The sequence below is a fragment of the Haemaphysalis longicornis genome, unplaced genomic scaffold, assembly GCF_048455015.1.
Source record: "Haemaphysalis longicornis isolate Haplotype H1 unplaced genomic scaffold, Haemaphysalis longicornis Haplotype H1 scaffold_7, whole genome shotgun sequence".
Classification (NCBI taxonomy): Eukaryota; Metazoa; Arthropoda; class Arachnida; order Ixodida; family Ixodidae; genus Haemaphysalis; species Haemaphysalis longicornis.
In genome coordinates, this window is record NW_027526422.1 from 65,780,278 (window position 1) to 65,807,284 (window position 27,007).

Below are 27,007 nucleotides of genomic sequence, written 5' to 3' on the forward strand. Positions count from 1 at the left end.
TATTTATTTACAAAGACCTAACAGGCCCCCGTACGGCCATAGAGAAAGGGGAGGCAAAAAGTAGTAGAACCAATACAGGAGCAACTAAACATACTAAGTACCAGATGAGGCTAACACTGCATTTCGAGCATCAGGAACGAAAACACAAGGACGTAATATTTTGCCAAGACGTTGCTATAGATTGTAAGGCACAGTACATGAAAATGTAAATTCACTAAGTACGTCAGACAACAAAAAATTTTCACCATCTTCCCGTAGGGGAACCCTGAGTAGTATGCAAAGCAGCCATGGGGTCGACTCAAGTTCCCATTAGTTTTCAGTTCGATCGCGGCGTTGCGGGAGGAGAATGAGGGGAGCATAGCGCGCGCGCGCGTCATTTATACCGCGGAGCTACAGTGGCGCCCCCAGCGCAGTATGCAGAGGCTACCGTCGTGTCTCTAACCCTAAGCGGCTTCGCATTATCGCGCGGAGCAAAAGGTGTTGCCATTCGTTGTTCAATCCCGGAGAAGAGAGGAGAGGAGGAAAGGAGAGGAGGAATGCTGGAGAGGAGAGGAGCGTCGGAGAGGAGAGGAGGAATGCCTCGCATACTACTCAGGGTTCCCCTACAGGAAGATGACGACGGTGGTTGAACGCGAAGCTATCTCGTGATGGATTCTTTGGTTGGCCAATCCCTAGGGGCATCCTGCCACAATCATCATCAGTGGTGCCTGGCCAGGCATGCGCAGTGGGGGTGTGGTACTCAGGGTTCTTCTACGGGAAGATGACGACGGTGGTTGAACGCGAATGTATCTCGTGATGGATTCTTTGGTTGGCCAATCCCTAGGGGCATCCTGCCACAATCATCATCAGCGGTGCCTGGCCAGGCATGCGCAGTGGGTGTGTGGACGCCGCACAACGGCGCCTATACAATGGTGGAGGGAACAGGCTCGACCATAAGCTGCTTCGCATCTAAAAGTTGGTGAACAGTTTAAGAAAGCAAACCTACGAAATGACTGGTTACACGGTGGTGGAAAGAGACATGGTTTGATATGGAAACGATGTTATCGCGCATATCGTTCCAAAGACAGATTGCACGTGGGAGCGCAGAACTGTTGAAATTTAATGTATGACGCTATGAGAGTGGTTATAATCAGAAGAAATAAAGCATGCTGCTCTATTCTGCACGGCTTCAAGCATATTGTTAAGATATATTAGGCGACCATACCGGGCTAGCAAATTCCAGTTGAGGACTGACAAAAGGGACGTAGGCCTGCATTCGTAAGCTGCTAGGGGCATTTTTTTAAGTTTCTTCGTAAATACCCCATAGATCGGGAGGCCTTGGCGCAAATGGAGGTGATATGGGAAGCCCATGACAGGTTGAAAGTGAAATGAACCTCGAGGTATTTGTACGAAGTTGCTTCAGAGACGGGAGAGCTGTTTAAAGAGTACGTGAACTTATAATTGGCATGCTAGCGACAAAAATAAATAACCTTACATTAGATTTGTTAAGATGCATCTGCCACGTCTTGCACCAACTTGAAACAGTTATGAGGTCATTTTGCAGAGAGTTGTGGTCATCGGTACGGGTATTGTTACGATATAATACGCAATCGTCCGCAAAAAGATGAGTCAAAGATGAAATTTTTGTTGGCAGATCATTGAAGAATATTAAAAATACCAAGGGTCCTAGAACGCTGCCTTGTGGAACACCGCAAATGACGTATAAAGGGGGAGAAGATAAAGTGTTTACAACTGTGAATGGTTGGCGAAGAGGAGGACGAATAAACGTTTAATGGAGCAGTCAATGTTGTTGTGTTGACCGCCAGGTGGGGACCTCCGTAGTCCAGGAAGCCCTGGGTCATGGCGGCCTGTCTCGCCCGGACTGCCAGATGTTGTTGGTGATCCGGGTTGGAGCTGGTCAACCGACCCTCCCACTGCTCATGTTGGCGAAGAGACAAAGAACTTCGCAACGAGGAAAGCATCAGTGAATCTAGTCTGAGCGATGATAGTTTTGATATTAGGTGACAATAAGGTACCTGGTCAAAGCTTTGAAGAAATCAAGAAAAATACAACCGGTTTGTTTGTTATTACTCAGTTTTAAATACAGGTCGTTCGTAAATTGAAAAATCTCTGAATCGCATGGAAAACCCTTTCTGAACCCCTATTGGTTAGGTAAACAGAAATTATTGGACTCGAGGTGGCTGTAGACATGTGAAGTTATGACGTGTTCAAGTAAGTTGCAAGTGATACAAGTTAACGAGATTGGACGATAATTAACGGGTCAAGTTCCAGCACCAGCCTTAAATACAGAAACAATTTTGGCAATTTTCTAGTAAGAAGGAAGACGTCCGGATGATAGCGATGCCCGGAACATGAGGAAGAGTATTTGGCTGGAAACGGAAACAGTGAACTAATGTAATCATACCTTCCTCTGCAGATATTTTCAGGTCGATTATTAGCCGAGAAATACCTTCAGCGGAGATGTTAATAGGTTCCGTGTAAGGGTAGTCAGGATCAGCAACAAAGGGCACTGTGAACTGGTCCTCTGTAGTGAATATTGAGAAAATTCGTTGAGAGCTACCGGGCCGTCGCGGTGAGCAAGAGGCACGTTGTTACCTCCGTGCGACGAAATGCGAGTTAAGCCATTATCCGGAGAAATCGTTCCCCAACATTTTTGGGGGTCTGACTTCATGACTGATGGTAGATCATGTTTGAAATACTTATTTTTAGCTACCGATATTGCAGAACAGTAAGTTTTCCAAAAATATTTCTATTCGCCCCAAGCAGTTAGATTACGTTTGGGTGTCTGGTATAAGTGTTTCTTTTTATTTCTTTACCTACCAAGTGACTTCTTAAAACATCGGCTAGTTTTGAAATTAAGCATGATAATCAAATGGATATGCTTGTCAACTAGGGAAGATATTTTTTCTCTGACCAAAACCCAGATCCCGTCGACAGAGCGTTGACAGAAAGAGGGCATAAATTCCGAGTGAAAAAGCTTTTGCAGATCGGAGTATATATCTTTATAGTTACCTCTATTGCAATCTCTTAGTAACTTGGAAGTGAAGCTGGTATTATTGAGTAGTATGTAAACTGGTATTTTTAATAGTTTCTGGTCATTGAATCCTTGAGGTGTTAGGATTTGTCCTACTGCATCAGGAGCAGAGGTCAGCACTAAGTTTAACAAATTTTGACCACGAGTTGGTTTGTTAACTATTTGATTGATTAGTTGAATAAACTGTATTCAGGAAAGCAAGCGCGATATTAGGGCGCCCGGTGAGAGGCGTCCTGAGTCCAGGATACCTTGGAGGGGACCCGCTCGAGTTGCCCTCTCTACCAGCATGCTCTGGGTAGAGGGTCGGAGCTGGCCAGCAACTCCACCCACTGCTGTGTGCTAATGTTGGGGAGTGGTGGTTGGGTAGGGGTGTTGGAGCATTCTACGGTCATGTGGTAAAGAGTTCCCATGCATGGACAAAACTGACATGTGACTGGCTATTTGGTAGGGAACATGACGTGGTAGAGTGTATTGTGGGGGCAGGTGTTTGCCTGTAGCTTGCGTAGTGTAACTGCGTCGGTCCTGGAGAAATTAAAATCTGAAGCTAAGTTAACAAAACCTACAAAGGTATGACAGCGGGAAAACAAAGAGACCCTATCGATTAAGGGATAATTCAAGTTCCCAAAAATGTACTTGTAGTCAGAAGGAAACATCTCGACACTTGTCGCTATACTTTTGCGAAGTTCGCCCACAAATGATAGCCGATAGTAATGGGGCCGATAGCACACACTTAAACGTACCTTAGTTGACGCGGATGCGCATGCACAGCAAACAATTTCTAGATCAGATTTCGTGTCAATAACGAAGGAAGAAAACTTTTTTCTGTATGCCTAACAGGACGCCACTTCCCCTTCTCGTTCTACGATCATGTCGGTAAATATTATAAGAATTGTTATCCACAAAGCACCACTAATTTCGGTGGTAAGCCAAGTTGCGGCTAAGACAACGACGTCAGAGCTTCTATCATCGAGAATAGAACAAAGAACGTCTCCTTTCGGAAGTAGGCTTCTAATGTTTGTGAATAAAACAGATAAAGAGAGTGGGAACTGAGACTCCCCAGTGGAAGTTAGAGAGGAGTTGTAAGTATTGCTTGAAGTCGGCACACGTTTGCGCTATCTTGCTGATTTAATGACAGTGTCATACACAGCATCGTACACAAAATAGGCGCCACCCACGCGCAGTTCATCAACATTTACCTCGATAGGTGCATTTACTGATTTAGAGTGAACCCGCACCTTTTTGCGGGTGATACGCGTCTGCAGCGAAAAATCCTCCCTTTTGCTATTTATAAGCATGTAAAAACGAATAGGGCAGTATTCACGCAATTAATTACCTGGGCTATGAAGACCGCGCACAACTTTCCTTGGTTTGATTGGGCCGTTCATCGTTCATGACAGTTGGGTTCATCACGAAGCGGGTTTTCAATTACGGAGGAGGAGGAATCGGTCACAACTGCGCGTTATTGATCTCAACTTCTGACTATTTACCTTTGAGTATTCGCTTCTTATTTTTCAGGGAACGCAGATATTAGGTCTGGTTGGGGGCTACTCCGGTTTCTGGATGGGTGTCGCCATTTCAGCCGGTGCCACCGATGTGATGCGCGCTATCTTCGATTTTTGGCGACGACGCGTACGTGCAAGACTGCAAAGGGCTGAGTGAGTAACGGTTTGTGAGGTATTGTGCCTAGAATAACAGTTCCGTACCCTAAGCTGCTAGTGTACATTGTATTCAGTATGCTGTGTTGCGAATAAAAGGCAATCCAACGAACAACTATGGTTTGAAACTATTTTATGGTATGGTTTCTGTCGCGTATTGCTTGTATGAAGGGTTTTTAAGCGATGGGCAGGGCGCGTATTTATAACTGAGCTTTCCTAAACATTGTTGGTGTGCGCACGATGGAACGGGTTTTATTCTGTTCAAATAGAAGCTTTTATTATATGAGCAATCTATGCCTTATAGGGGAAAAGATATTTGTCACGCGAACAGTGTAAGTTACCGTGGTACTACTCTAATGTAAACAGTGTCGGATTCAAGCTGGGCAATCAGCAATACGAAGGTGGTATAATAGAATCCAGGAGTTTATTGCATACAAATCATTGTAAACTGGGCTGCGCGTACGTTCGAAAAAAACTGCTTTCATCACAACTATGTTCGATGTCATGTGCCCTTCGGTTAGGGCACAGCGAGTAAGGACCATATGAATCGAAGCCTTCAGCGCAAGATGATCATGAATATCGCTTACGCTATACTTATATTATTGAGGAGGGCTTTATAATAACAGGTACAAAGGTGCAGCTAAAATTTTGTTCGTAAGTAGGTGGGCCACAAGGTGGGACCACACGGGATTTTTTGCCTCGGACAACTTTCTTACGCACTTATTGTGATTGAACAGCGCAAAATTAACGGTACGAGAGAAGGACATAAAACGAACGCGACCGCTGTTCGGTTATAATAAATGCATACCAACTAGCCCAGTTTTCGACCTTGTTGCTCTTACGCAGATATCTAAATTGTGTGCGAATACGCCCAACCTTTACACACATTCAAATGCTTTTTATAAGTAGTTGTTCTCGCACGTAATTCGCAGAGCCCTAGGCAGTAACTCGTGCACTATTAACAGCGCTGAAAAAAAAATACAACATATCGGACACCAGCATTGGTCCTAAGCCTTCAAACTTGGCGCTTTGCCTGGTGCCAGCTCTAATCTGCCCTTATTCCACGGGATGTCACCTCTGGCGCGCGGTCTCAAAAACCTCCCGGGCAAACATTTTCGCTTCAACTCAATTCCGTGCGGCAGAGCAATCTGGGCATACAAAACACTTTAAGGAAATTCAACATACCTGATCATCCGTTTGTTCTTGAACACTTTCAACGCAAACTTAAAAAAGAAGTGCTCGAGGTGTCAGTAGCAGGATTCAAATCCAGGCCCCCTTTGCTTCGAAGCGAGAATTACAAGCACTATGCAGCGTTCACAGGCTTCGTACACTACTTTTGTAGGCTGCTAAGGCTTCCAAGGGGCGGAACTTTCACGCATCGGGATTTATAGGCTTTTTAACAACCGGAAACAGTTGTTTTTCATTCATCCCAAAGACTATAATTGGCCCTTGCTCGAAAGATCTCTCTAAGCTTAACCTGCTCTCACGAAAAGGAAACTGCTTCAGCCTCACTTGTAGACTGGATACATAAGGAGTGTTGCCGGTGCACTAGAAAGTCATTTTTTTTCTTCCTTAGTAGCTAGTGCCGCTACTACAGCGCATTCATGCTCGTTCTCATGCTCATATTCATGCTCACTTTCAGTAATCCGCGGGCTAAACTACGTTTGCCAGTTTACGCAGCATCGTCTTGGATCAATTTTGCCAGTGCCGGCGCTTGACCGGTTTTACTTGAGATTGCTAAATCTGAAGGGGCCCTGCTCCGGTTTTTTACAGCATACATTCCAGAGCAACTAAATCAACGTCCTATTGTTTTCTTGCAGCAGCTTTTGTCCATCGTTCTTTTTTGTGGGGCATTTTCATTTAGGAGGCAGGCTTATATCAATAACACCACACAAAAAAAGAAACCTATCTAGCTATAATACATGGAGGAGGCTAACCACGTACAAGAACATCATTTTGCAAACGCAGGATCTGGTTTCTGTTCCGCGTGTGCAAACTGCTGGTGTTGCTGTGCTGCTTCGTGGCATGCGCCATCAGCATCTACGGCGACTACGACAACTACCGCCACTTCTACACGGGCGTCACCTACGAGCAAGAAAACATCCACGGCGTCTTTTTCCCGGCCGTCACTATCTGCACCTACGAGTCGTAAGTGCTGAGCCGAACATGTGAAACCCGTTTGCCTGAAGACCCAAAGCCATCCCGACGTCATGCGACTGACGCTTGCTTCGTTCTTTCACTGATCCTGACCTCTTCTCGCACTTAGGTGTTCACAGTGATTTTCTTACCCTTGTCAGACTACCCCTTCCCTAAAACTTCAAAACAAGATGGCATGCTTCCTAACAAGAGTAAAAGCGCAGTGACCTCTGTGCACGAAACAATGGCAGGCCGGAGCAGGGCACGTCCCCGCTACACAAGAATACCCATTGTAGTCACTATAGTGTTAGTCAGCAACATACAGCAATGATTCTCCACCAATCTCCCCTTAAAGGGGCCATGAAGACAAAATACAACTTTGTTTAGTTTGAAAGAATTAGTTTTCCGTACCTCACGAACCTCACTAAGCTCGATTCCAGCCACAAAAGCTGCTTTAAATCGTAAAAACACAAGAAGTATTCAAAAACATTCAAATTTCGCTCTAATAAGACGTGTAATGGGTAGGAGTGACGTCATACGGGCGAGCACTAAAACATAATTTTTAGCGCGTTAACTGCACATTAGCGTTGAAGTGGTGTCATTAAACAGAACTAGAGGCCCCAATACAACGGTGCAGTCATGCTTCTTAGCGATGGCTTAGTTTGGCGGAGACCAATCCTATAAACAGGGTACTTTGACGTCATATAAAGGTTGCCGGAAAGTGGCTAGGGTGTCGCGACTGCTTGACATGTTTTCTTGGATATCTCCATTATTTGTTCGAAGTTTGCGATAACATTGGTTTCGTTGTTGTCGGGACAAAGCAATCCTTCTAATGAACCAAACCTATATCTTGTATTCATGACCCCATTTAGCCTGGTATATTTTTATGCAACGTATCAATCCTTTTTTGAGGCTCAGTAGCCAGGACAATCGGCAGTTGGGCCGACTGTCGAGTATGTACTCCCAGGTTAACGAGGTCGGTGTACCGGTAGTTACGATGGGGCTCGGGTAGATGTCGCTCGTGTTTTCCCTATATACTGTGAAATTTGACCTACGACCGACTCAATATATTGACTTTTTTTTTCAGCGTTAACTTTACCAGAATGTGTGCTGAGTACGGAAGGTACAACCGTTGCAATGCTGCTACTTTCGTGAGTCTTCATTTGATCTTTCTGACTAATTTTCAACCTGAACAACCCGCGATATCCCGGTTGTTGCAACTTTAGGATATCTTTCATTTCCTGTGCCAACAGAGATATGCCCGGTGAGATCGCAACTGGGAACAATAAAAACAATCCTCAAAACTTACAACAGTTTGTCATAATCTTCAGTTATATTGTTTTAATAACGGCATCAATAAAAGCCTTTCCACCTTTAGGCATGCTAAGTAGAATATATATTTGTCACTGAATTTAAAAAGAAACATCTTCAAAAAAGATATTCGTATTCGTACCCTGCGTCACCTGCCAGAAAAGCTCTCATGCGCCTATTTTTTTTTTAATTTACATATCCAAGCTTGCGTTAAGTGACAAAGCGCTAACAGATTTAGAAATGACATAAAAGTGGTAGTTTTTGTTTTCAATTTTGTTTAGAAACCTTGAATAACCGTCATCCTTCACGGCAAGCAACCACGTCAGAAGGCTGGACTGCACTTGCAGATTGGCATAAACTGCTGCAGGTAGGGCATAGACTGTCTAAAAAATAGACGCCTATTCTTGTACGTGTCTACTCTTCTAAGTACGCGTCTACTCTTCATCAAAAAATCTCTTGTGTGAAGCGTCGGAACCCACAAAAAGCGCGTTGGGAACACTTTTCTATCTAGAAACGTGGCTGTCCTGGCGGTTAGATCAAATTCCGCGCATGATATGAAGAAATGGCAAGTTTGTTTCTGTATATTCTTCTATTCTCCTTCTTGTTTACAGGACACGACTGTAGGCAACGATATCATCGCCATGAAGTACGTGATAAACTTTACCTACCCAGCAGCAGACCAATTTTTGAATTGCACCATGAAATTTTCAGGAGAAATTTGCGAGAGCTTCAATTGTGACAATCTGTAAGCACCTTTTTTATAGCTCTGAATGGAGAAGAAATTCGTTGTGGTTATGCTGTTAGCAAATACGCTTGGGCGGGTGCGCTCGCAAAAACAATGGCTACTCCTATTTACGACGGTCGCCATGAAAAGAGGAAGCGCCTAAAGCACGGTAGTCCCCTTTCTTGAAGCGAAGCTTTCTATGTCTGAATGATGGCGACGTTGCCCCAAAACGCACGACAGAAAAGCCAACTTTTTCTGAAGATGATGATGATCTTCGGTGAAGTGAAAGATGGTTGAAACGCGAAGCTTTGTCTGGTCGAAAGCCAATGTCTTCAATACCCAATATCCAAATCGCTACGCTCAAAACGCACTCCAAGAAAGTCAATTCACACAGTGTGTTTGCAGAAATGCTCATCAAGCGCCTCAAGAAAAAACGCTTGAAGTGGCCACAATCAAACCTGGATTTCTCGCGTTATAAATCGACGTTTATCCGATTGCACCATTCCGACACGGTAAAAGCAGCTTGGATTTTGGACTTTGACTTCGACCGCAGTTGCATGGAGTTAGCTTCGCGTTTAAACCTTCTTTTTCTTAAGAAAGGGGCTTCGATGTTTTGCCGATAGTATAACACCGAGTGGCATCCACGGTCTTCTCGACGCGGTCACTCGTACCTAAATGCGTCCAGTGGTTTTTTTGCCACAAAAGTGTTTTATTCTCGGATATAACCAGATTTCGCTGATGTCATATGCGTCCCGGACATGAAGCCAGTACAATGAAGCAAGCAGCCTGTAAATGGTGCACATCTGGAAAAAGGGCTTCTTGCGCGGAAGCAACCTTTAACACTAAAGAGTACGTTATACTTGGGATTGTTCTGTTTGGGTTTTTATATTTTAACATGAAAATGTTTTATGCCGGGATGCACCAAGATTTCACTGATGTCATATCCGTCACGGAAAGGACGCCAGTACACCTTTACCGAAGCTACCCGCCAGCTGGACGTCGGTCGCCAAGCACACCCACAAGACAGCCGCCGACCCGCAAATCATGCTCAGCTGCTGATTTTGCCGCAAATTTCACTTTCGTGTTTTACCGATTCCTATGACAGTGGAATCAACCACGTTTTTGTGAATAATTAGACAGCGTTTTTACTTCATTGTAATCTTGCTTCTTATCTTGCCGCGTTTTATCTGCCTGAACAAAAGGACCGGAAAAATTTTAACGCTTTTCATTTAGCTTTGAATTTCAGTTGCCAGCAGACTGGCTTGGCTCTAAGAATATCAACAGCATTCATTGGCACACCTCTGAGTCGCAAGAAACAGCGATCATTCAAACGGTAAATTAAGTTGTAGCCGAATTTGAAGTCAAGATCAACACCCACAGTCTTGTTGCTGCAACCTCTTCTGACACTTGATCAGACCGTTGTCAACAATGCCTTACGTACAGTCAACGTAAAAGGAAACGCGAATGGGAAAATATAAAGACGCACGCAAACCTGTGTGATTTTTCCTCATCTAAGTCGAACTGGTGCCTGCCCGATTTAGTGTTATGAAGTGTCGGGATAAGACTCACTAAATATGATTTATGCCCGCCATTACTCCCATGAAAAGAAGTTTTCAAATCTGACAGCTCTAGTTTATGCATTGGAGTTCGCGTTCCATTCATTTATAACTGCAGATGTGAATAATAGTGCAAATAACAAGCAGTTAATTTGTCGCCAAACTGGCTACCTCTAAGAGTCAAACAATCCCTGTTTTCTTTTTTTCAATTTTCACTTAGCTGGGACCCCACCTACACATTCGTCAAAACCGGCGTGTGCTTCATTCTCAACCTTGGCCGTTCCCCGCAACTACAAAGGTGTCGAGAGCAGTACAAATATCGTAAGTACCTGTGGGATTCGTGTTGCAAGATCCTCCTGAGTACAACTGAACACGCACAGTCGAGAAGAAAAGTCTCTGGGGCGTGCAAGCGTTGTCCTAAATTTCTAACCACCTGACTGCTGGGAATAGAGGTGATTTTGAGGTGCGCCCAAGGCACGTGTGCGTCGTACTAAGTTTTCAGGTTTGCTTATTCTCATGGTTATTCGCGATGGACCGTCGACTGATAGATACTGGTAGTGCTACCCATCCTCGGAATGAGAAATAACAAAATAAAACACATCGACGAGAGTGTCGACGGGCGCTTCAGGGAGGTTGAAAAACGTCTTTTTCCACTACGCGATTGACGTGCTTTCTTCCCGGTGCTAGTAACTTGGCACTTTACTTTAACGAGTACTAAACCAGAGCCAACCAAACAGGAACGACCATGCATTTCCGTCTTAACTTTCGCTCTATGGGCTATCGGAGCACCACTTAAGAATTTCCTCGGCGAAATGACGAACCCGACTATGAAAGTGAGCAATGTCCATGTGGAAACAGCGCTCAGGCAACAGATACACAATTTTCATTTTGTGTAATTCTGCCTTGAGCCCTGCTGATTCGCGCAGCAGCTGCAGCTCGCTGGAATATATTATATCGGGATGATTTCCCATTCTCGCAGCTGAGAAGTGCCACCTATGTATTCAGGACAACGCTCACTCGTTCCTGCCTGTGCTGCCTATGGCTGTGCTTCTTTTAAAAGACTTTATTGTACAGAGATATGCGTAGAGCAGACGGATAGGTACGTGAATATGTTGCTCAGAGAGCATTACCTTCTACCCCAAAGACCTGTTTTATTCAAACTCCCAGTGCATCGCGTACGAGTCGGCGCCATTGAATTTTGTAGCACTGAGATTAGGTCTAAGCATACTGATCAGGGGACACAGTAAGGGCTTGAGCCTATCATATTAAGACAGGAAGGGACACTGCATAAGTCATTCCTCTACAGTTCTTTATAATAAATAAATCGGATTTATGAACCACTTTTTAGTTTTCCGTGGTGTATTTATTCGATTTCTAGGAAAACAATCGCATTCGTGATTTTTAGGTTTTCTGTGCGTTCGGTACTTCGCGTAATGAGGTCAAGTCGAACTTACCACCTACATATCATTCTTTTGCGTTCCTCGCCCCTGCATCGCGGTGTTTTTTAGATTGCCATGCACTGCTGAACTCACCATGTAAGGAAAGGATCCATTCAGGACCCGTAGTGTACTATCACTTTTTATTTACTGTTTGAAAGCGTGCACGTATTCTTATAGTGAGCACGTGCACTCTTTTTTTATTTACAATGTTCGCTTGCCTGTACGCCAGGTAGTGTCTAAAAAAGAACTTTATCAAAGGTGTGTTTTCTTTTCAATTTTCAATCTGTCAAACTAAACCAGAAAGAAACAATAGCCTAAATCACATAACCTTCAACCCTTTTCAAGAGTGGGCCTTGACAATTTAAACCGCTGCAACGCTGCTAACGTGCCTGACTGCAACGTCAAGAAAATGTGAAGTGGTTGTTCATGCTTATGAGCTTTTTTAAGACTCCACCCTTCGTTGTAGTTCTAAAGTAAAGTTCGGGCACTTAAATTTTTATTTAATCACTAGAAGAAATGCCTATTCGTCATTCTTCTTATTTTTATATCACGGGAGCAATGCCGAGCAGCAGTGGCCGATATAAAGAAAACTGAAATAAAATTAGCAACCGCCACTAGGATATACTGACACATCTTGGCGACGTAAAGACTTTTACTGGAGGCTATCTATCACCGTCAAGGCAAAGAAACTTTCATAGGCGGAACAACAGAATATGCTGGAACGAACGACTCTCAATGCAGTTCGACGGTATCCATCTTGTGGTTAGCTTTTTCTGTCCTATGCGTTTCAGTAATGAATCAAGCAGTACATCTGATGCGTCTTCTTTTTTTGTTTGTTTATGCCTCCAATATGTCCTTATTTTGATCTTTTCTGGTCACAGTTCACGCAATGGAAATCTGCCGCATTCGTAGTTCGTGGGGCCAATACTACGACTCAGCTTTATTTACTTCCGTGGAGAAATTTCAAATGAATTTAGTCGTGAGCTCCGAATGCTTCTTCTATTCCGTGTGGGTGATTTATGGGCATCGGTTGTTGTAGATACTTTGTTTCTTCTTTTTTTATAACTGTGTGCTGTCTTCACAAAAGTACTATCTATGGGCATAATTCTATGCATGCTACGTATGGTGGCACTGTATCTCAGTATTCGTTTCGATTAACTAGATAATCGTATCACCATGTTCTACCTACGGAACCTTGCACTGCCCTACATGGTTGCACTGTTATATATCTATTTAACCATCCCCGTAATATTCACGCCGTGGAAGCCCAACGTTGTCATTGCCTCAGTCGCCGCCAGTACATGTTAATTAAGAATTTCCCCATCAACGGCTAAGTTTCATGCGCACACTGATCAAATATAATGACCTGACGAGCATTACATTGAATACCTCCAGAAACTTGTAACAGAACCAGTGAAGCAAGGGTAACCATAAAATTTGCATACTTTTTTCTCTGGTTTAGGTAATTTTGTGTTAATCTCGGAAATCATATTTGGGGCAGTTAGCCTAAACTAACTCGGCAGCATTCTTTTCTTTTTCTTTTAAGCGCAATGCATCGCTGTCACACAGGCAGATTCGATCAGGATAGCTAATACGGAACGAATGCTTATAATGGGCCAGTTTCAATCACAATCAAGCGCGGTCTAGCCCCGTTTCATCCTGGTTCCCCAAGCGCGATGGAAGTTTTCGAGCGCCATGAGAATGTAGCGGTGATATATCGTCCGCTGTAAACGGTGCCACAGAAAATGACAAGTTGAAATAGCGCTACAAATTGAATCAAATTACGTGCAGTAAAATTAGTGTAGCTAACCCTACCCGCTTTTACAAAATTTTATTTGTACACTGTCGGCACCATGGCCAAATCAACTAGCAACAAAAATGACACCACCACGACTGTCGTCAGCTGCATCCAGTACAGCGGTTATTTCGGGTGCACTGGGATGTACTATCACTGGTGAGGCGAATATGAATAAATATGGCTGACCACAGCCGTCGTCGCAAAAGAGCTCAAACACCACAACACAACGCGTCGCAGTAGTTGCTCCAACTACGCTACAAAGAACTGCCTTGGTGCGGCTAGAGTGCACTAGATAGCGCGGCAGCTGATTCAGCTAATATCTGCTAAGATTTCGTAGTGTGCCCGGACGCGAAGCCGCACAAAGCTGTTTTTGACGCCGTCTCACCGGGATATAGTGTTATTTCCCATTTGGTTGTGAAATGAGGGGCGTAGAAGCAGTGGCATGTCAATCACGCTCAAACCGTCAATCCCGATTCACTTCAGTTGAGGCTGAACGTTTCCGTATGATAGGAGTGTAGTCAATGCTTTAAACGCCCTCATGAAATAACACCCATTCAACAATGGCCATTCCCCACCCCTCATGCCCGCAAGCGGGCTTCACTGCACAGTGTGTATCAATGTGGCGGTGCATCTGCACCGGGTTCTAAAGAATCACGTCTCCTTGTGATGGAAATCGACATGTGAGACAGAACTGACAGAAACGAGCTCGGGTGTCACGGTGACGTGATGAAGGGATGAGAAACGAGCGCTTTTCCAGCGTACTAGAAAAGCAGCACAGACAACAACTTTCTAAATGGGTCTTATTCAATGTGTTCGCCACCGGATTTCTGCTGATAACACGATGACTGCATACGCACTTTTTTGCTGGGCATATAGTGTATCAACAACAAGGTCACTGCCCAAATTCCAGCCGGGGGCGGGTTTCCCACGAAACCGTTCATCTTGCGCAATGCATTACCTGGTATACTTATGGGGGAAACGTAGGGAAAGGGGCACGTTTGCAAAAAAGAAGAAGAAAGTAACATTCGTAGTGTCAGCAACAAAAAACACAAATTCTACACACGACGGGACCACTTGGAAAGACACCACAAGCGCTGGCTGGTACCTTGTTTTTACTCAACAAATTTATTCGTAGGTAATCCTAAGCGGCCCAAAAGACACACCCATCAAACTCACACTTCGAGCACACACGGCCACACATGGTTGTGTGGCCGGCCGGCTTGCTCGTGTGGCCGACTACGTATGCATGTGGGGCCGAGTGTGCTCGAAGTGTGAGTTTGATGAATGTGTCATTTGGGCAGCTTAGAATTACATGCGCATAAACTTGTTGGGTAAAAACCGGCTACGAGTCAGCTATTGCCGTGTCTTTCTAAATGGTCCTCTCATGTGTAAAATTTGTGGTGTTTTTTTATTCCTCCACAAACAGTATCCGAGTAACCCATCTTTCTATATTTTTTTTACAAAAGCAAACGTAGCCCACGATTAAATGACGTTTATTTGCAAAAAGGGAGACCAGTTAAATAGGACTGAAGGGAAAGTTCGTATGCAAGAGGGTAAAAAGGGCAAAATGTTATTACCCGTTTATTAGCGAAACAGAACAACGAGAATTGAAGTTCTTGTCTTCTTCCCATCTAAGGTGCGTGAAAGATAGGAAATCGGAGGTCGGGCACTGTGTTTATATTTACAAAACCAAACGTTATAACCTCTACTAGATATGGCTGCAATAAAATCAGTCTCCACAGTCGGCACAACGCAATAAATCAACACAGACCATTGCGGTGACCATGCACACACTTCAACACGCTCACAGCATGCGCGCTTGTGAGCGTGTTGATGAAAATGAAGTTCCATAAAAGTGTTTTTTTCTTTTCTTTTTATTATTGGGGGGGGGGGGTGGAGATAAAGGGTGGCGTACGCTGCTTTAAATACACAACCTCGTCTGTTTTCAATATTTGCTCGTATGGAACAGGTGCAGACGAAGTCGCATACGTGTGAAACAGTAACGCGAGAATTTATTTCAATCAGGAATACATTCTAGGCTACAGATCATCCCCAAAACGCAGCAGACGTGTAATATCTAATTAATATGACCAACAGATTAGCCTAACCCGTAAATAGTATATAAAGCACGTAATAAGCTGCAAGTTTCAACGCAATTAAACGTTTTGCGTGCACATACGGGTTTATATTTCTCGTAGCCTTCATAATTTCAACTTGATGTCTGCACGGAGTGTACTCACTGGTCTTCCATTCCCGTTGCAGGGCTCAACTTTCGCGTACGGGCGGACACCAAAGACCCGCGAAACGAGAACATGGCTTTCTCCGCACTGGTTCACGCTACCAGCAGTTACACTTCAGGCATAATCCATACGTTTCGCTTCCAGGCTGGACGAAAATACACCATCTCTGTCGCACAGGTAGGAAGTATTATGTTTGGGCGACCATGTCATTCACCTTCAGAAATAGAAAAAACACTGTGTTCGCCAGATATTTCGAATTGCTGACATAAGAAATCAGCGTCAATCGAAAAACACACACAAAAATGCTAAAACAAAACTTTTGCGTGTACTGCCCAGCGCTCCCAGTGTCTAATCATACTGAGGAACGCACCACATTAAGGTGGCGTGCCTCAGGGACCTAACCAGCTGTCTGTATAATTACATGTTCAGGCTGCGATCTGTGTGCGTGTGTTGGAGTGTCACAACCAGCTTTTTTGCCCTTTTCCAGGTAATCAAAATGCTCCCCATTCACAAATATTCGCAGGCGTTCGCATGTTTTCAGCAATGTCGTGAGCAAGCGCTGCTCTTCCATAAACTATCTCAGCAGGCCTATAGGGCTAGGTTCTAAACGCAGGCCTTCGTAGGCATTCTTTCGCGCTGGATGGTGCCGAAATGGCTGGTCTTATTTGGCGACAGTTCCCCGGAGGACGGCACCGGGCAGAGTTACTAGTAAAGTTCGTTGCCATGCAAAACGCATTGACCCAGAATTAAAGTCGAGACTCCCGAGACAGCTCCCTCGTAACCAGGAAACGTTGGGAAACGTTGTATCATCGCCTAACTGTGCATGGACAAATAGTAACTTATTTCTCCTCGGAGCGGCGCCAAATCCGCGGTGTGATAATTGTTCTTGCGTCGAAGCAGTTGAACACATTTTATTAGAATGTGCCGCCTACATGAAACAGCGGTCGCATTTCCTTGAAATCATTGAGCGTCAAGAACAGGGGCCAATAACTCTCAAGATTATTTTAGGACCATGATTTGTCCCTCGAAGCAGCGCCAAGCTCCACGGAGTTTGTTCTCTTATTTGGGTGGCATTGGCCTAATTTCAAAAGTGTAAATCATGTGACCCAAGCTCAGAACAAAAGCCAAATGCGTGTAAGTCATTCATCGTGCCAAGTCCACGACAGTTTCTTCTTTTCTTTTTCTTTCCTGCCGAGCTCTTTTTTTGGGCCTTTTTTCTCCCATTCCCAAATATCAGCAGAGAAGCATGTAGGCGACTGTACACGCCGCAAACCTCTCTGCTTTTCTAATAAACAGCCTTCACTCTCTCCCACTTCTTTGTTATGCTTGGATACATCAACATGGAAAGAAACGCCGCAACTACACGATAAAGACGCGAGGGACATATACGCGGACAGAGTGCTCTGTCCTTCATGCATCTCCTTTCGTATTTCGTCTTCGGTTGCTCTGCTTCTTTCAGCAGTGGCGTATGCGTCAAATGGCCCACCGGGAGTGACCTTTCCAGGGGGAACACTGCTCTTCCACGTCGGCATCCTGAGATTTTCGACGGAATTCTTGAAAGAAATTTCTCCTGAATCCGTCATTTCATTCAACTTTTCCCTTGATCAGTGACAAGAGATCCTTGCGAAATCTAGAAACTGCCTTGGCTGGCGGGGCCTTAAAAGGCAATGAACAGACACAAGCTTGGTTCATCGAACAGACTTCTTCGTACAAAACACGATGCCTGTTTATGCGTTTCGCTACAACGAGAATGCGCTGTTAAAGATTGTTTAACAATCGCCTAATTTTATTCAAATTACAATTTTAATTTGAGCTTTGGTTTTGTTTGTAATTCGAAATCCATTAGAGTTGACGTTAAGTTTCATTAATTAACCTTTGTTTCGACGTACCAACTTAACGTTAATTCAATTTAAATCAAGCGATACTAATTATTAACGGTAATTCAAATTCGTTTCAATTTTATGTTAAAATATATTATATGTAGTTATGATTTATTAATTGTAATCTGTATTTATTGTTAATTTTGGCCGCAGTTAACAAACGGGCCGTTCATTCGTATCAGTTGTGTTATTTTATTGCGCAACTGGTGACATTGTGTAGAGCGAAATTTGAACGTTTTTTTTTTTTTTTTACATAATGTCATGTTTTTTTTTCTAAACAGCTTCTTTCGGCGCTGAAATAAAGTACAGTGAGCACCCAAATCCAAGGGCTTTCAAATTACAAAAAAAAAACATATTTTGTCTTCGTGGTGCCTGAAATTCCTGCGTCACCAAGTGACCATAACCATAAAAGTAAAAGCAAAATCGGTACTTCAAGTTCCAAGGCGAAGAAAGCTCAATAAAAAATACCTTAGCATTCTTCCTATTGCTTATCCTGTAAACGGTGTTCTGATAACTAATATCAAAATAAGATGCGAGTATTTCCTGTTCACTGAACAGCCGTTCGCGTCAAAACAAGACAAAACAAAACAAAACATGCGGGTGAAGAGAGACATCACAGACGTATTTACACGTCGGATCCAATGCCAAAACTCAAGTGATATTTTACGAGAAATAATGGCGAACATAACGACCGAACACATGTCCTGTCATCGTTCTCTTCTTCTAGTTGTGCTTTTCGCTCTCTGCATTTTTATAGTAAGCTCCAAGCAAAGTGTTTGACTTAACACTGAATCAAACGACATACAAAATAGGCTGCTGCACTTCTGTTGCTGCCAAAACTTTTGCTGTGCTGCGTGCTTCTGTGTTTCGTGTCAAAACCAATCTAATGCATTCACTCTCTGATAAAAAGATTTAGGCAATCACAAAAATATTCGACTTTGCTTGTAACGCCAGTGCGTCGCAAGCATGATGGCAGCGTGAGGTGAGCAAGGTGAGATGAGCACATTAAAATGTGCAAACACAGAATTCGCCCATTAAAACTTATTTTGTACCCTATTAACGAGGTCAGCGAGTTTCTCCTAGCAATAAAGCTGGCGCATACGGGCAAGCTCACGTATTTTTATATTCCCCGCCCTAACATCAAACTGCCGTGCATTCGTTCGCTTCTGATTACACCCCTGTCTTTTATTCTTGTTTTGATTTAAATCCCCGTCGAAACCTTTACTTGACTTGACCCGACACAACGATTCTGTAAAGACTTGTCTTTTCGCACGCAAATTCGCATTGCAACACGTGAAGAGGGCTCATTGCAAAAACATGAGAACAGAGATGTTTCCATTAATGGATTTTGAACGCGGGATTTGCGTGTCGTGCGCAGATGACTTTAACGTTCGTTTCAATGAGTAACTGTTTTTGTTGTTCCCGGTGCTTTACCAAATGGAGCGTGACAGTTTTTTTTTCTTCCTGCGCTCTTGAAAGGAAGCCATGGGCGGAGGAATGTTTTGTGAATTCAGAAGCTGTTCTTGGCATTAGCGAACAATGGACTTACTTATAAATGCATGGGCCTCTAAAATTACTGCGCAAGTAACTTCTGTGGTGCGCATTTTTTAAAGTCATTGCTGCCCCGGTTTGAAAAAAACTATAACAAAAATAAATTGCCGTTGTAGTGGGAGCTGAGATATATTTTCTATTTTGTGTAACGGCAAAAGCGTTTCATGCAGCGTGATTTTTAGTTAAGGAACAAAATTTTCGGGTTCGCTGCTTTTGTGCACCGGCCTTCATCGGCGCGGGCTGCCTTTACTTTGATTCTGTACGAGAAAGGTTCGTTGGTATCAGCGCGTAGTGATGCGCTGGCCAATAACTCCAATTCCTGCGCCGACAAGTTCACTGGTCTGTCACGTGACAAAATGAAAATGCTCTCCTTGGTTGCTCAAGAGCTAATTTGTTGCGTTCAGGAGTATTGAACTGCGAGTTTTCTATATACTTCAGTCGGCATTTCTTCTAAAGCGACGGGCTAAAGCACCAGTATATAGCACAGCGTTCGGGGTAAATGGCAACAACCTAAACGAACAGTGGAACTTCAATACTGCAACTACGGCACAAACTGAACCCATAAATCGCACTTTATCACGCGAGAAACAAAGTTTCGCCATTATTGCCGCGTTATGTGGGCATTAAAGAGTAGAAATAGCGTTGTCGATTACCTTTCCCAGAAACTATATTTCGACAGAAATGAGATACAAAAATGTGGCCGATGCTTGTGTATTATTCTTTGTGCTTTCAAAAAACACAGGAAGATAACAAAGGATCACGCATGTTAACAAGAAGTTTTTCTCTCTTTCTCTCTCTTCACCACCCAACCGGCCCTAGTGGTCCATTGGTATCTATGACGTCCTTTGTGCTAATACACACGAGGTCGCAAGTTCAATCTTGAGTCGCGGGACCTGTATTTCTGATAAACAGAGAGTGAGAAGAAATAAACTCGTAGCGCGGCACATGTATGGAACCTCGGCACACCTCGAATTAATATGCAGCCTTCCATTTCAGTGCGGCTGACATACTACTGCTCATTTACAAGCAAGTTTGAATTCATATTAAAGCGATCGCTATATGGGGCATCGTTCCAGTGCGTTCGCGCTGCGTACGCTGCATTTGCGGGAGATACAGGCTGAAGAGCAGTAATCTGCCCGCGCCATTTCTCTGCAGGAAAATTTAAATGTTTATTGTTTGTTTGTTTTTTGTTTGTTTGGTTGGTTGTTTGTTTGTGTGTAACTTGCAACGGGCAAACCCCCTGCGCCATTGCTGGCATTACCGAGAGGGGTGAGGGGGGTGGATAAATCCTCCAAGAAAACACAGAGCGCTGGTTGTTCAAAACCAAGAACAACAACAACACAAATAGCACAAGAACACTCCACAATGGTGAACAATGACACTAAGAATATTCAGCCGGAATGAATTACCTCATCTGCCGACATCTGGCGAAAATTTCACTCAACGCACAAAATACCTTCTGCTGCCATAACTTATTCCAGTCCGATATGGACTTCGGAAAAAAATGCATTGCAGCAGATTCCTTCTGCATGATGTTTTATTTACTTTAAGGGAATGTGCTGTAAGAAGGTTCTGAGCGAAAGAGCTCTGAAAGGTGATAATGGCCTTATCAGTTCACTCTTCTTTTACCGCGAAGCGGTTGGCCTCTCGTTGGTCGGAAAGCTCAGCGCAAAACCCAGGCAGGGCCTACAAGTTTTCGTCCAAGACGCCGAGCGCTTGCGTCAGGCTAGGCAGGACCCAACATTTGCCGCCAGAGAAGCCGAGCGCAAGCGACAAGCCCACCGAGACAGCAAGGAACATTTCATACCCTTCCCTATCAGCATGTGTAGTAGTTTACAACAGCTCGCTGGACATCCACTTTCGCAAAGCGGCATGGTGCCATTTTATTTTTGGGAGGCTGATCGTTCGACTCTCTCGGCGGTGGTGCAATGTATATATAGGGCACCAGCCATTACATCACTGGCTCAAATGAAGCACCGGTACTAGAATAAGTTCGCATAGAAAGCTATTCTCGTGCCAGGAGTTCCATCGACTCTGTCGACATTTGCCGACAACCCCGTATGGATCACTTGCAATATCTGCAATTTTTCTTGGGCAAATGCTTATGCAAGACCTGCCGCTATCGAACGCACATCAGCGCTGATAATATTAATTTGTCTTTATCCTAAAAGACAACGCAATGCGCGATGGCGTATTCTGTACTAACGCATGACGCCAATGTTAGTACAGAACACGCTGGTATTCCTCACTCAGGCAAAATATGAGGCTGTGCTTACGTATATCCACCTGCGCATCGGGAAGTATGGCAACAGATAGGCAAGCTTGAAGCGGGAGGGTATTTCTAGTGAGTCTTTTTTTAGAGTTCGAAGATGTATAAATTTTGACGAAAATAGTGGCTTAGTGAGGACTGCTGTCTCGCGGTACAATTAAAAGGGCAATCAATAGGTTGTATTGAGAATGTTCCCAAAATCTACTGCCTCCGTATTTTTGTCCAGATTATTGGCATACGTGAATGTCCCTGTAAAAGAGCTTCAGTATATGTGTTAAATTGATCAAATCCCCTCGCTGCTTCACGTGCACAGTCATGATTTGTACTGGTCGTTTCTACTTTCGTCATCGTTTTTCCTGGGTATTGCTTTCTAGCTAACACTTTCCTCTCCCTTTTTTTTTGTTCTTTTCTTCGGCGGGAATATTACCAGACTGAGTTGGTTTCACTGCCTCTGCCGTACGAGACACGGTGCATAGACTACGTCTCCACCGCCGACGAAAGCCTCTACGACGGGAAGGAGATCCAGGAAGAGGCAAGTGGGGCTCTCACAATCTCTGGAAGTGGCTTCGTAGCTGTGCGTGAAGAACAAAAATATGCATCGGCCGTGCACCGTGCGTAGACGATACAATTATGGTGGTTTGTTTTCGGGTAATACCCGATTTTACCACATTCTTACACCCCGAACATGTGTCGGGAGAATCGGGTTAAACGCGATTTCTCCCCGAAGGGACCTTTTCAAAGTAGCGATCTGTACAATCATGCGCTGACAGTCCGCCGTTCTCAACCGGTACTTGCCGGAAGCAAGCCCCAGAAACGCAGCTTCCGAACTCATTGAGTATTGGCATGACTCTACCTCAGGCTACCCCAGCTACCCCAGGCTACTCTGGCTACCCCAGGCTGGCAAATGCTGCACTGACATTGTTGTGACTAGTTCAGTGAAGCTCTGACGTCGAGAGAACTTTCTTCCAGCTGAAATACGTTCAACGATCGGACAGGTCTCGAATGAAGACCGACATGTTGCGCAAGCAGACGATAATGTATGTACACATGGATGAGGGAAAAATTGATGGCCAGCTTGTCGAGTCTATAAAAGGTTTCCTTTCTTGAAAGTTAGCAATGCTCTTTACCGTCGTCATTAATTATTCATTTCGAAACAAATGCCGAATTTCGGAGAGTGTTTCCTAGGAAATTCTGTGTCCCCCCGATTAGCAGCCTGAAATAAACACCAGTTTTAACGCATTAGAGTTAGAAGCTCGCGATATTATCTGAAATAAACTGATTGCATTACTTAGTAGACCTCTAGATTTAACCCGAAAAAACTCGAATTTTGGAACGGTTCTAAAAAAAAACTTGATATCTCCCCGATTATCAGTTCGAAAAATACCACCCGATTTTTACCCCGCGATTTGTAAAAAATATAAAACCGGAAAACGAACAACCCTACACCTAGTCTGCGCAAGATATAGACTGGCTGGTACGAATGTTACTTACGCGCACATTTCTCTACATGTACGTAAGCCGCACATGGGAATTTATAAATAATGCGAAAGGAAGTGTGAAAACAGCACCAAGTTTGTATTAAACCACGGTAAGCTTAGATTGCCACACCCCCAACATTGTAATTGATGCTTTGCGAACTAATGTGAGTTACCCCAATGGTCGTGTCTTCTTTACTACGTTAAATAACAAAATCAAATGAACATAGCTAAGATTAAGCTGGCTGCGTAAGGAAGCAATATCGTAAAGCCTATATAAAAGGCTTTCAACGTGTTATCTGTTTTTGATTGTTCATTCTCAATCAGTCGTACAATTATTTCCTTAATGTTTACACAAAAGAGATTGAAGCAAGATACGAGGCTTACGGACCTTTGTGCATTTTCAGTGCTAGTTAAAGTCAGTCTTAAGGCCCGACCTGACCTGACACATCCAAACTTTTAATCGCAGATGTATGACTTAAAGACCTGTCACAGCAGAATACTCACCGCTGGCAGCCCGCCTTCCTTTCTAATTTATTAACTCGAGGTTCTCACAAGCTGGCAGACTAACATGCTTTTTTTGGTGCACGGACATTTGGATGCGTTCGATTGTATTTTTTTTTCGGTATTGTGCCTGTTTTGAAGGAAGGTTGAAGAGCTGCATTTGCCGCGAAATCGCCAGCTGTATCGGCAAGAATGAAAGCGTTAAACTTGTTAGCAGCAAAGCTGTTTAAGAAGCTTGAGATTGGTTCGATGGCGTTAGCAAAAAAAATACAAGAAAGAACTCCCCCGGAGACAAGTGCCGGGCACGACCTTCACTCAGTGGCTTTACAAAAAGAAATTCCGAGCGCACGTGAGCGAGCGCCTCGAGTAGTAAGGAGCGCCCGGCGTCGTCCAGGCTTGCGCGTGGGCTTGCGCCACGTAAGGAGCTCCCACCTTCGTCGTCGTCGTCGTCGGCTCGGCGGACCCGTGGCGCGCCGGTCGCCCACCCGTACAGCTGGAGGCCGTCGTGTTGCCCACGTGACGTTTTCGGTCGGTTTAGCTTGGGAATTCCGGGTCGGGGTCATTGAGACAAGGGAAGCCCTGGGCGGGTCGGAGAGAGGCGACGTAAGCGGGCTTGTCTCGGTCGGCGACGACGTCTTGGTGCTTGTTAATACCGAAGGTGGCAGTTTCGGGTTGCCGCTTGCCGTTCGAGTAACGTGCATATACTTGCTCTTTCTGGTCCCTCTCTCCTGGGATCAACTCCGAGCGCTGCTAATTCTCTTGCCTTTCACGACTCGTGCAAGCTGCGTTAATTGTTTTTTTTTACTTTCGTTCATTCTGTAGCACTTTTGTTTGTGCGTTTCTTTTTCTTTCGTGATAATGCAAAACTCATGTACGTGAACCGCCCTGTGGCTAAAACTGCAGGAATGCAGCGAGTTCTGCGTGGCACAAAAGTGGATATCCACGTGCGGCTGTTTCTCCAAGATGTACGCCGTCAAACACCGGATGAAGGGAGCCGTCTGCGAATACGTACCCCACAGTAAGCTCTCGTAGGACGCTTATTCTTCTTATTCTTTCTCCTCTTTCTTTTAATTGGATTCCTCAGCTAAAAGATTCCGAAACATCAATTTAATTGCAGCTTGTATCACTGCTTTGTCGTGTTGATATATGACCCCTTGCCCTTCGGAATCTATGAAAACTCACTGCAGGATTCTATCCATAAGGTATTGATGCAAATATATCGTTAGCTCTTTAATCGTGTGCTCAAACATGGTGTCCCTAGCTTTTTAAAAGACATTCTCCATACCCCCAGACGGAACACTTAGGGTAGCGTTTTGAAGCAACGAAAACAGATGCTGGGGTATTTCAAACCTACCACCCGACTCCCACCAATGGGGAAAACCCTGTGTTGTGGTGTTAGTTACCAGAATGAACCCTCGGTAGAAACGCCTCAGTGAAGTGCCATGCCTGTTCCGCACCGCCACCTCAATGAGTACTGCCTTCGCAGATCAACATAATCACGAGAAAGACTGCAATAAACTTTTCAATTCAAGAGTGGGTTCTAGGCTTTCGAATATGCTCACAGTTGTTCAGTAGCGCACAGGAAACATCTGAACGGGAAAGGCAACTCACGCAATTCTGTGCGTGTACTTCTGGTGATGCCTCCTCTATCTACGCCTCAGCTAATTCTTGCACTTATAACACGATTTCAGTGCTTCAAATTTTCGTTACTTTCACTTGCGATTAGTAGGCGAATAATGTACGCTACTGCACTCGTTTCCGCATTTTGATGTAATTTAAAACTGTAATGGGCGTAGTTTCTGTTTAAGTCGTGCTGTAACGATTGCATTGTAAATAAACTTTTACAATCCATTTATGCTTCGAATCAGCCCACGACGTCTCATAGTTACCATTATGCGTCAAGATATGTAGCGGGTGAAACATAGAATGATTGATGTTGTGTTAAGCGTCGTTGTTGTCAAAGTGTTCGACGTGATCACAGAAACTATAGACGGGCGATTGGGCTCGTAGTATTGTAGGGTTACGTAGTAGTTAGTACAACCTGGGGGCTCTATGCAGCTCCGGAATCATCAATGAATGAGCGTTCTTTCTGTTCACCTCCAACAGAAAAAAAAAAAACAACTGCAGCCAAAGATCTAAGTCGCAGCCACATGCTCAGTCATCACAATGTCTTAGCTACTGAACCATAACGAATAAAGTTGGGTGGCTGGATAAGCACGTATCTGCTAACAGAGATGACAAAGACGATTGTCCAAGCGCCTCCAAGTTATACAAACGATGATAGGAAGAAAAGGACGCAGGACGAAAAGAAAGCAGGAGAAGGCACCGTCCCACCGCTGGAAAGGTGCGGTCCATGCCGTTATGAAGAAAGTGGCGCCACTGTACGCACCACCTCATTACTGTAATATGAAATGAGCGCGCCACCTTCCACACGGCACTGGTTCTTCACATTTCATCGGCGTGGTGGTTGTGGCGATGGACCGCCTGCATCAACACCAGCTGTGAGACGCCGTCACCCATGTACACTGGGCGCTGAAGCAGTACCACGTGTCAGGCGAATCAAACACGCCACGGCGTCATCACATATACAACACGGTAGCGCACGCAATACCGGCATATACGTACGAAAATTCAACACTAATGGTTTCGTATTGGCTATGTAATAAGGAGTGCTTAGGTGCCCTGGAGGCTTTCTAGTACGATTATTCTAATTCTACTACCCAGGATGTATCGCTTGCTCCCATTGACACCGTACCTTTCGAGCACGGCGAATTGTAGGGGAAAATTGTCCGGCCGACTGCACGCTTCGAACCCTTGCTGGAACCCGAACAGCTAAACTGACTCAGCTGATCTCCTCAAGAGCTACGCGAACCGGTGCGGTGAACCTTCTGTGATAGTGGCAGGCTGAAACGAATCCCACCTTTGGGATAGTATGCCACGTCAGGAAGGTCAAGTGTATGGCCGATAAGTTGAATAATTCAGCTGCATGCATTTATAAGTACTTCTTAATTCTATTCAAGAGAACATAGTTAAGTTCATTGCTGTATACAGTACGCCATAAATACAAAGGAAAATCCTACTCATAACAGCCATAATTACCCCCGAAATACATTATTAAGTAAACATTTTTGTTTGCCCGTTATTTCCTGCAGTGCGTTGTATCGACGAACTCATCCACCAGAAATGGTTTCTTTCCTGCCAGAATGTCTGCACCCGTGGTTGCAAGTAAGACCACCCGCAGCTTTTCTTCATTCAGCAGAATACTGATCTAGACCGGACTATGGAATGTTCGCTAATGAAAGATCGGTCGAGTACGTGTAACGCCCGAACGAACGACTATGACTACTGCTCCATGCCTTTAAACTTTATTTTCGGTAGTTATGTTAGCCCTTTATAATCGGCGAGGGACTGCGTGAGGGTGTTTTCTGTACAGCT

The 27,007-nt window shown here is 44.4% G+C and overlaps 1 protein-coding gene across 1 annotated transcript in view; it reads left to right on the top strand.

Annotated features, from left to right (window-relative positions):
• LOC144144415 (uncharacterized) overlaps nt 1–27,007 on the top strand; it is a 47,019-nt gene that overhangs the window by 17,773 nt on the left and 2,239 nt on the right. Inside the window, exons 13-21 of the mRNA XM_077675846.1 lie at nt 4,550–4,689; nt 6,658–6,837; nt 7,913–7,976; nt 8,748–8,881; nt 10,637–10,737; nt 15,916–16,070; nt 22,024–22,125; nt 24,476–24,590; nt 26,725–26,797. Coding sequence (XP_077531972.1) covers nt 4,550–4,689; nt 6,658–6,837; nt 7,913–7,976; nt 8,748–8,881; nt 10,637–10,737; nt 15,916–16,070; nt 22,024–22,125; nt 24,476–24,590; nt 26,725–26,797 — 1,064 coding nt within the window. The remainder of the gene's footprint in view (nt 1–4,549; nt 4,690–6,657; nt 6,838–7,912; nt 7,977–8,747; nt 8,882–10,636; nt 10,738–15,915; nt 16,071–22,023; nt 22,126–24,475; nt 24,591–26,724; nt 26,798–27,007) is intronic.